The sequence below is a fragment of the Coregonus lavaretus genome (genome assembly GCF_964263955.1).
Source record: "Coregonus lavaretus genome assembly, chromosome: 11".
NCBI lineage: Eukaryota > Metazoa > Chordata > Actinopteri > Salmoniformes > Salmonidae > Coregonus > Coregonus lavaretus.
The window spans coordinates 60,193,471-60,203,484 of NC_139998.1; the positions used below are offsets into that span (position 1 = coordinate 60,193,471).

Sequence of the window (10,014 nt, forward strand, 5' to 3'; positions counted from 1 at the left end):
GTTAGTGTTAGGGTGAGTGTTATAGTGTTAGGGTGAGTGTTATAGTGCTAGGGTGAGAGTTAGTGTTAGGGTGAGAGTTGGTGTTAGGGTGAGAGTTAGTGTTAGGGTGAGTGTTTGTGAGAGTTAGTGAGTATTTGTTAGAGCTTGGTGAGTATTAGGGTTATGTTAGGTGTTAGTGAGTATTTGTTAGTGTTAGGGTGAGTGTTAGTGAGGTATTTGTTAGTGTTAGGGTGAGTGTTTAGTGAGTATTTGTTAGTGTTAGGGTGAGTGTTTAGTGAGTATTTGTTAGTGTTAGGGTGAGTGTTAGTGAGTATTTGTTAGTGTTAGGGTGAGTGTTAGTGAGTATTTGTTAGCTCACCTGATGGCTGGGTTAAGGTTAGGGTGAGTGTTGGTGTTATGTGAATTATTTAACAAACTATTTTAGTGTCTCTGTGCGTCTCCCAAAAGGTTGTAAGTCTTTTGGGATTTAAGTAACGGCCAGAGTCCCGGTCTGCATAGTCAGAGATATTTATTCATTGAGAATTCTGCCATCACAATTTCAGAGTCCATCTTTTATACTCATACGTCATACAAAAAGAAATCCCTCCCCTCTGTAGGCGGGCTGTAGTTTTCCACTCTAAAACTGCTCTACTGACCTTCAGTTCACACACACATATACACATATACACACATGCATACACACACACACACACACACACACACACATGCATACACACACACACACACACACACACACACACACACACACACACACACACATACATACACACACACACACACACACACACACATATCCTACTCCCTGCATTACTCAGTTATTGCCGTTCTCACAATATTATGTTTTCATAACAGTTTCTCCCCTCCCTAAATTGGGAGGCCTCTTTATCTTAGTTTCTCAGTTGTCTTTGTTGTCTGGCCTGACTCTTACTCACATTGCTAAATAGTGGCTCAATGCCATAGCCTTTACTGGTCCTACACTCACACATTTCTAACACATTATACACAGTTTCAGGGTGTAATAATTAGTCATGAATAATTAATCTATCAGTTGGTGAGTATCTGTTAGCTCACCTGGTGGCTGGGTTAGGGTTAGGGTGAGTATTTGTTAGCTCACCTGACGGCCATGTTGTGTCCCCTGCAGGTGAGGAACCTGTGTTACATGGTGAGTCGGAGGGAAAAGCTGAAACTGTCTCAGAGCAAAGCCCAGGAGCAGATCTTCAACCTCCACGTCAAACTGCTCAACCAGGAGGTCTCCGCTGGTAAGAGACTGTGTGTGTGGCCATATCCGAATATCCGTACTTGCATTCTAAATAATAGGCATTTTGGATATGTGAAAATATAAATTATATGTGAAATTACAATGCTTTAAATGCCAGGATGACATACTCATTTATGCATTTGACCTACTAGAATTCGCTGCACACTATTGAGGAAGAGAATCATATTTTCAGACTGACGTGTGTTTGACAACAGCTGATAATCAGATAAATTGACGCGCTTAACGAGTGGTGGGACTCAACGCACATTAGATGACTAATTGTGAGAATAGAGGTGCCTAGTATATTTGTTGTTTACTGCATTTGTGTTTTACAAAGCAGTACATTCTAAGTAGGATGATTAGTTAGCTCTTTAAGTAGGTAGTAGACAAGCCATATTTCAGACACTGTCCCTAAAAAGCAACAACTCGTTTTGAAAATGGCCTATGTGGCATCGATATGAGTCAAACATTTATTCTAGTGTTAAAAGTGTAAATAGGATACTTTTTATTCCAAAACTGAGATTTGCAAGATGATAGGAAAAAAATGGTCACAGAATGAAGGGCACCGTAACCGTTTTCCTTGGGTTGAGTTTATTTAAATCCTGCCCACAGCTGGCAGCTCCCAAGTAAACATCATTTCAAAGCACAGCTGCATGCGACCTGATCATAATGCCCATGGTCAAGTTGGTTTGACATTCGATATCCCTATGGGGCTAGTTAGGGACCATCAGTAAATTACACAATGTACAAAATGGGACAATATTATAAATTGTCAGTAGCTCCAAATTTCAATGACTTAACCTCAAACCAACTATTAATTGTAGAAATTAGTTTACAAATATTGAAAGCATTTAATAAGACAACTAAAAGATGTGCAACATGAAAATATCTTCCCATTTACATTGTGTAATTTATTGACCTTCCCTAACTAGCCCCAGAGATAGGCTATCCAATGTCAAACCAACTTTGCCACGGTAGCACACCAGCCGGCTGAAGCTAATTGCCGAAAGAAGTTGGCTAGCTAGCATAGACCTGGTTAGACTGTTTCATGTTATCTAGAAGGGTGAGTGACTGTGCACTGTTTTGGCAGAGTCTATGTTCAAATGCTTATCATGTGAGAACACACACTCAACGGACATTAACCCCACCCCCCAAGACAACTCTTGTTTGGCTTCAGTCATGGCCGCCACTGCATTTCTTAATGACCAAGCTGCAAAACAAGGCCAAATCAGAACTTTAGCCCCCTTTAATAGTTTATATGGGAGGAGATGTGGACTAACCCATAATTCTGATTGACCTTCTTGGTGTTTGTCTCTCTCCAGGTCTGCCTGTTTTGTTCCCGGTGGAGAGCATGTTGTTCCGGCCTCCTCCCAGAATCACCCTGAAGCTGAAGATGCCCAAAGTGTCCCTGGGTAACGGGAAGACTGGCTCCAAGTCAGGCAACGGCCCCCTCTGTCCGGATAACAGCGGGAACGTTCACCAACGCAGTGGGGGAGGAGGGGGGCTGGGGAAGGGAGGAGGGGGGCTGGGGAAGGGAGGGGGGGGGCTGGGGAAGCCTCCGCTCCATGGGCGAGGCAGGAGAGAGGAGCGCTCCAATGGCAGTCTACTGTCTACCTCAGGTCAGTCACGTAGGGAGGTCAGTACCGCCACTGGACCAGCACTGACCAACAGTACGGCCAGAGGCTCAGCCCTGACCATTAAACCGACTGGCAAGCCCCTGACTGGCAAGCCCCTGACTGGCAAGCCCCTGACTGGCAAGCCCCTGACTGGTGACTGGTAAACCATTGGCGCTCCACACCGCCCTACATGGCCACTCTTCCAATGGAAATGGCAAACTGGACCAAGAGCGGGCGGGGCCCGTCCCTAGATCCAACGGCGTGATGGAGAAGATGGTGGGCGTGACCCAGAAGGACAGCTCCTGTCAGACCCCCAGCGAACAGGAAACCAGCGAGGGTTCAGGGGTTAAGGCCAGCCAATCAGTCAGCTTCAGTGATTCCACCATGGAGCACTTCAGCCGGTCGTTCAAGGAGGCGACGGTCAGCTTGGTGCGGACCACGGAGGACCTGCGGGGGGACAAGCTGTCCCAGGGGGGTAAAGGCTCCAGATCAGCCAAGGACCGGCCCTGGGCCAAACCAGCTCCTGGAGGCCCCCAGGGACCCGGTGGTACCAGATCACCACCCTACCAGGAGACGGACGGATACTGCCCGGACCTGGAACTCAGTGACTCAGAGCCAGAGGCTAAAGGTCAGAGGTCGAGGCAGGGTAGGGTGGCCCCGGGGGGTCAGGCAGGGGGAGACTACCACAAGGGGAAGCAGAACCTGGGGGGGTCCAGTAGGACCTCAGTACAGAGGTGACAGCCCTGACATGACCTACGACCCTTCACCTCACGCCCCAGCTCTGTCAGAGCAGGCAGGCAGGCTGTGGGACATTCAAGCTTTCAGAACCCAGAGCCCCTACACTGAGCCAGAGCACTGGCTGGGCCATCTATCTACAGTGCCTTGCAAAAGTAGTAACCTCCCTTAGCATTTTTCCAATTTTGTTGCCTTACAACCTGGAATTAAAATGGATTTTTGTGGGGTTTGTATCATTTGATTTACACAACATGCCTACCACTTTGAAGATGCAAAATATTTGTGTGTGAATTAAACAGGAAATAAGACAAAAAAACAGAACTTAAGCGTGCATAACTATTCACCCCCCCCCAAAGTCAATACTTTGTAGAGCCACCTTTTGCAGCAATTACAGCTGCAAGTCTCTTGGGGTATGTCTCTATAAGCTTGGCACATCTAGCCACTGGGATTTTTGCCCATTCTTCAAGACAAAACTGCTCCAGCTCCTTCAAGTTGGATGGGTTCCGCTGGTGTACACCAATCTTTAAGTCATACCACAGATTCTCAATTGGATTGTGGTCTGGGCTTTGACTAGGCCATTCCAAGACATTTAAATGTTTCCCCTTGAACCACTCAAGTGTTGCTTTAGCAGTATGCTTAGGGTCATTGTCCTGCTAGAAGGTGAACCTCCGTCCCAGTCTCAAATCTCTGGGAGACTGAAACAGGTTTCCCTCAAGAATTTCCCTGTATTTAGCGCCATCCATCATTCTGTCAATTCTGACCAGTTTCCCAGTCCCTGCTGATGAAAAACATCCCCACAGCATGATGCTGCCACCACCATGCTTCACTGTGGGGATGGTGTTCTCGGGGTGATGAGAGGTGTTGGGTTTGTGCCAGACATAGCGTTTTCCTTGATGGCCAAAAAGCTCAATTTTAGTCTAATCTGACCAGAGTACCTTCTTCCATATGTTTGGGGAGTCTCCCACATGCCTTTTGGCGATCACCAAACGTGTTTGCTTATTTTTTTCTTTAAGCAGCAGCTTTTTTCTGGCCACTCTTCTGCAAAGCCCAGCTCTGTGGAGTGTCCGGCTTAAAGTGGTCCTATGGACAGATACTCCAATCTCCGTTGTGGAGCTTTGCAGCTCCTTCAGGGTTATCTTTGGTCTCTTTGTTGCCTCTCTGATTAATGCCCTCCTTGCCTGGTCCGTGAGTTTTGGTGGGCGGCTCTCTCTTGGCAGGTTTGTTGTGGTGCCATATTCTTTCAATTTTTTAATAATGGATTTAATGGTGCTCCGTGGGATGTTCAAAGTTTCTGATATTTTTTTAATAACCCAACCCTGATCTGTACTTCTCCACAACTTTGTCCCTGACCTGTTTGGAGAGCTCCTTGGTCTTCATGGTGCCACTTGCTTGGTGGTGCCCCTTGCTTAGTGGTGTTGCAGACTCTGGGGCCTTTCAGAACAGGTGTATATATACTGAGATCATGTGACAGATCATGTGACACTTAAATAAAGTCCACCAGTGTGCAATCTAACTAATTATGTGACTTCTGAAGGTAATTGGTTGCACCAGATCTTATTTAGGGGCTTCATAGCAAAGTGGGTGAATACATGTGCACGCACCACTTTTCCGTTATTAATTTTTTAGAATTGTTCGAAACAAGTTATTTTTTTCATTTCACTTCACCAATTTTGACTATTTTGTGTATGTCCATTACATGAAATCCAAATAAAAATCCATTTAAATTACAGGTTGTAATGCAACAAAATAGGAAAAATGCCAAGGGGGATGAATACTTTTGCAAGGCACTGTATTGTACACAGGGACACTGGGACAGGAGCACAGGACTAATTCATGACAGTAGTCCTGGACCAGATCCTCTAAGCCACGTCATCTCTAATGGATGTTTGCTCTCTCTCCCTCTCCATGCTCGGTATGAACGGAACGGCCTTGGACTGTCTTCTGATTAAATTACTTCTCTGTTTATTTCTGTCTTCTCTGCTCAGGCTATAAATAATTAAATAATTAGAGCCTGACTGATGTTTTTTTTGTTGGGGGGACGAGACTTGCCGATTTAGTGTTTTACGTCGGATAAATTAAAAAGTGTAATTTTTCCACACTGAAGTCTCAAATTGCCATCCAAAATAGCAATTGTCCAATAAATATGCTTCAAATGTTGATTTTCATCCTATCGGTCGGCCTCTATAAATTATTTTCTGTTCTCTGCACATCGAAGTGGTAGTCTTCATAATAAGGGAATCTACTCAACCCCCCTATGTAGGATAACATGGCCTTAGACAAGTATTGTAAATATTGATTAAAATAAAAACTTTTTAATTTGGCTGTAAATAGTCATTAGTGTCATGACACGTGGAGTTAAACACTGATATTGATCGATGACATCACACAGAAGATGTCGTTCTTTTGGCTGAAGAACCACAATGTGACAGTTATAAAGGGCTCAATTAAACCTAGCATTGATATCTTTCCCACTTCTCTCGCTCTCTCTGTCATGATCTCTTTCACTCATTTCTCTCGCTCTCTTTTGCTATCTCTTGAACTGTCAGCATTAGCATCTCTTGTACTGCCAGCATTAGCATCTCTTGTACTGCCAGCATTAGCATCTCTTGTACTGCCAGCATTAGCATCTCTTGTACTGCCAGCATTAGCATCTCTTGTACTGACAGAATTAGCATCTCTTGTACTGCCAGCATTAGCATCTCTTGTACTGCCAGCATTAGCATCTCTTGTACTGCCAGCATTAGCATCTCTTGTACTGCCAGCATTAGCATCTCTTGTACTGCCTGCATTAGCATCTCGTGTACTGTCAGCATTAGCATCACTTGTACTGCCAGCATTAGCATCACTTGTACTGCCAGCATTAGCATATCTTGTACTGCCAGCATTAGCATCTCTTGTACTGCCTGCATTAGCATCTCGTGTACTGTCAGCATTAGCATCACTTGTACTGCCAGCATTAGCATCACTTGTACTGCCAGCATTAGCATCTCTTGTACTGCCAGCATTAGCATCTCTTGTACTGCCAGCATTAGCATCACTTGTACTGCCAGCATTAGCATCTCTTGTACTGCCAGCATTAGCATCACTTGTACTGCCAGCATTAGCATCTCTTGTACTGCCAGCATTAGCATCACTTGTACTGCCAGCATTAGCATCTCTTGTACTGCCAGCATTAGCATCACTTGTACTGCCAGCATTAGCATCACTTGTACTGCCAGCATTAGCATCTCTTGTACTGCCAGCATTAGCATCACTTGTACTGCCAGCATTAGCTACCTATGCTTTCACATCATTTCAGATGAGGAAACTGTCGGTGAACAGCCAGTTCTTCCATTAGTCTCTATTTCCTGAGTTGGACAGAGGGAGTGTTTGTCAAGTATCTCTTTGAGAGTATCATTGTGTTCAATAGCGCAAATGTTTTTTATATGTAGGAATATGAAATTCACTGACTGTATTGTTAGGATTTTGTATCCTTTTTACTAGGTAATAAATAGTATATTTAATCAAAATGGATATTTGGTGACATGCTTTACCCCTGGAACAGAAGAGCTGCAGGGTTATGGAACCTGAAATGCGATGGTGTATGACTGTTGGTGGTGTATGGTCTGACTGTTGGTGGTGTATGGTCTGACTGGTGGTGTATGGTCTGACTGGTGGTGGTGTATGGTCTGACTGGTGGTGGTGTATGGTCTGACTGGTGGTGTATGGTCTGACTGGTGGTGTATGGTCTGACTGGTGGTGTATGGTCTGACTGGTGGTGTATGGTCTGACTGGTGGTGGTGTATGGTCTGACTGGTGGTGGTGTATGGTCTGACTGGTGGTGTATGGTCTGACTGGTGGTGGTGTATGGTCTGACTGGTGGTGGTGTATGGTCTGACTGGTGGTGGTGTATGGTCTGACTGGTGGTGGTGTATGGTCTGACTGGTGGTGGTGTATGGTCTGACTGGTGGTGGTGTATGGTCTGACTGGTGGTGGTGTATGGTCTGACTGGTGGTGGTGTATGGTCTGACTGGTGGTGGTGTATGGTCTGACTGGTGGTGGTGTATGGTCTGACTGGTGGTGTATGGTCTGACTGGTGGTGGTGTATGGTCTGACTGGTGGTGTATGGTCTGACTGGTGGTGGTGTATGGTCTGACTGGTGGTGTATGGTCTGACTGGTGGTGGTGTATGGTCTGACTGGTGGTGGTGTATGGTCTGACTGGTGGTGGTGTATGGTCTGACTGGTGGTGGTGTATGGTCTGACTGGTGGTGGTGTATGGTCTGACTGGTGGTGTATGGTCTGACTGGTGGTGGTGTATGGTCTGACTGGTGGTGGTGTATGGTCTGACTGGTGGTGTATGGTCTGACTGGTGGTGGTGTATGGTCTGACTGGTGGTGTATGGTCTGACTGGTGGTGGTGTATGGTCTGACTGGTGGTGGTGTATGGTCTGACTGGTGGTGGTGTATGGTCTGACTGGTGGTGGTGTATGGTCTGACTGGTGGTGTATGGTCTGACTGGTGGTGGTGTATGGTCTGACTGGTGGTGTATGGTCTGACTGGTGGTGGTGTATGGTCTGACTGGTGGTGGTGTATGGTCTGACTGGTGGTGTATGGTCTGACTGGTGGTGGTGTATGGTCTGACTGGTGGTGGTGTATGGTCTGACTGGTGGTGGTGTATGGTCTGACTGGTGGTGCTGTATGGTCTGACTGGTGGTGGTGTATGGTCTGACTGGTGGTGGTGTATGGTCTGACTGGTGGTGGTGTATGGTCTGACTGGTGGTGGTGTATGGTCTGACTGGTGGTGGTGTATGGTCTGACTGGTGGTGGTGTATGGTCTGACTGGTGGTGGTGTATGGTCTGACTGGTGGTGGTGTATGGTCTGACTGGTGGTGGTGTATGGTCTGACTGGTGGTGGTGTATGGTCTGACTGGTGGTGGTGTATGGTCTGACTGGTGGTGTATGGTCTGACTGGTGGTGTATGGTCTGACTGGTGGTGTATGGTCTGACTGGTGGTGGTGTATGGTCTGACTGGTGGTGTATGGTCTGACTGGTGGTGGTGTATGGTCTGACTGGTGGTGTATGGTCTGACTGGTGGTGTATGGTCTGACTGGTGGTGTATGGTCTGACTGGTGGTGTATGGTCTGACTGGTGGTGGTGTATGGTCTGACTGGTGGTGTATGGTCTGACTGGTGGTGGTGTATGGTCTGACTGGTGGTGTATGGTCTGACTGGTGGTGGTGTATGGTCTGACTGGTGGTGGTGTATGGTCTGACTGGTGGTGGTGTATGGTCTGACTGGTGGTGGTGTATGGTCTGACTGGTGGTGTATGGTCTGACTGGTGGTGGTGTATGGTCTGACTGGTGGTGGTGTATGGTCTGACTGGTGGTGGTGTATGGTCTGACTGGTGGTGGTGTATGGTCTGACTGGTGGTGGTGTATGGTCTGACTGGTGGTGGTGTATGGTCTGACTGGTGGTGGTGTATGGTCTGACTGGTGGTGGTGTATGGTCTGACTGGTGGTGGTGTATGGTCTGACTGGTGGTGGTGTATGGTCTGACTGGTGGTGGTGTATGGTCTGACTGGTGGTGGTGTATGGTCTGACTGGTGGTGGTGTATGGTCTGACTGGTGGTGTATGGTCTGACTGTTGGTGGTGTATGGTCTGACTGGTGGTGGTGTATGGTCTGACTGGTGGTGGTGTATGGTCTGACTGGTGGTGTATGGTCTGACTGGTGGTGTATGGTCTGACTGGTGGTGTATGGTCTGACTGGTGGTGGTGTATGGTCTGACTGGTGGTGGTGTATGGTCTGACTGGTGGTGGTGTATGGTCTGACTGGTGGTGGTGTATGGTCTGACTGGTGGTGGTGTATGGTCTGACTGGTGGTGGTGTATGGTCTGACTGGTGGTGGTGTATGGTCTGACTGGTGGTGTATGGTCTGACTGCTGGTGGTGTATGGTCTGACTGGTGGTGTATGGTCTGACTGGTGGTGGTGTATGGTCTGACTGGTGGTGGTGTATGGTCTGACTGGTGGTGTATGGTCTGACTGGTGGTGTATGGTCTGACTGGTGGTGGTGTATGGTCTGACTGGTGGTGGTGTATGGTCTGACTGGTGGTGTATGGTCTGACTGGTGGTGGTGTATGGTCTGACTGGTGGTGGTGTATGGTCTGACTGGTGGTGGTGTATGGTCTGACTGGTGGTGTATGGTCTGACTGTTGGTGGTGTATGGTCTGACTGTTGGTGGTGTATGGTCTGACTGTTGGTGGTGTATGGTCTGACTGGTGGTGGTGTATGGTCCGACTGTTGGTGGTGTATGGTCTGACTGGTGGTGGTGTATGGTCTGGTGGTGGTGTATGGTCTGACTGGTGGTGGTGTATGGTCTGACTGGTGGTGGTGTATGGTCTGACTGGTGGTGGTGTATGGTCTGACTGG

The 10,014-nt window shown here is 47.3% G+C and overlaps 1 protein-coding gene across 1 annotated transcript in view; it reads left to right on the forward strand.

The window, feature by feature from the left end:
* Nucleotides 1-7,122, forward strand: part of jade3 (jade family PHD finger 3) — a 39,385-nt gene extending 32,263 nt beyond the window's left edge. Inside the window, 3 exon segments of the mRNA XM_084172237.1 lie at nt 1,142-1,259; nt 2,581-3,024; nt 3,026-7,122. Coding sequence (XP_084028363.1) covers nt 1,142-1,259; nt 2,581-3,024; nt 3,026-3,612 — 1,149 coding nt within the window. The 3' untranslated portion in view covers nt 3,613-7,122.
* The last annotated feature ends 2,892 nt before the right edge of the window (nt 7,123-10,014 follow it).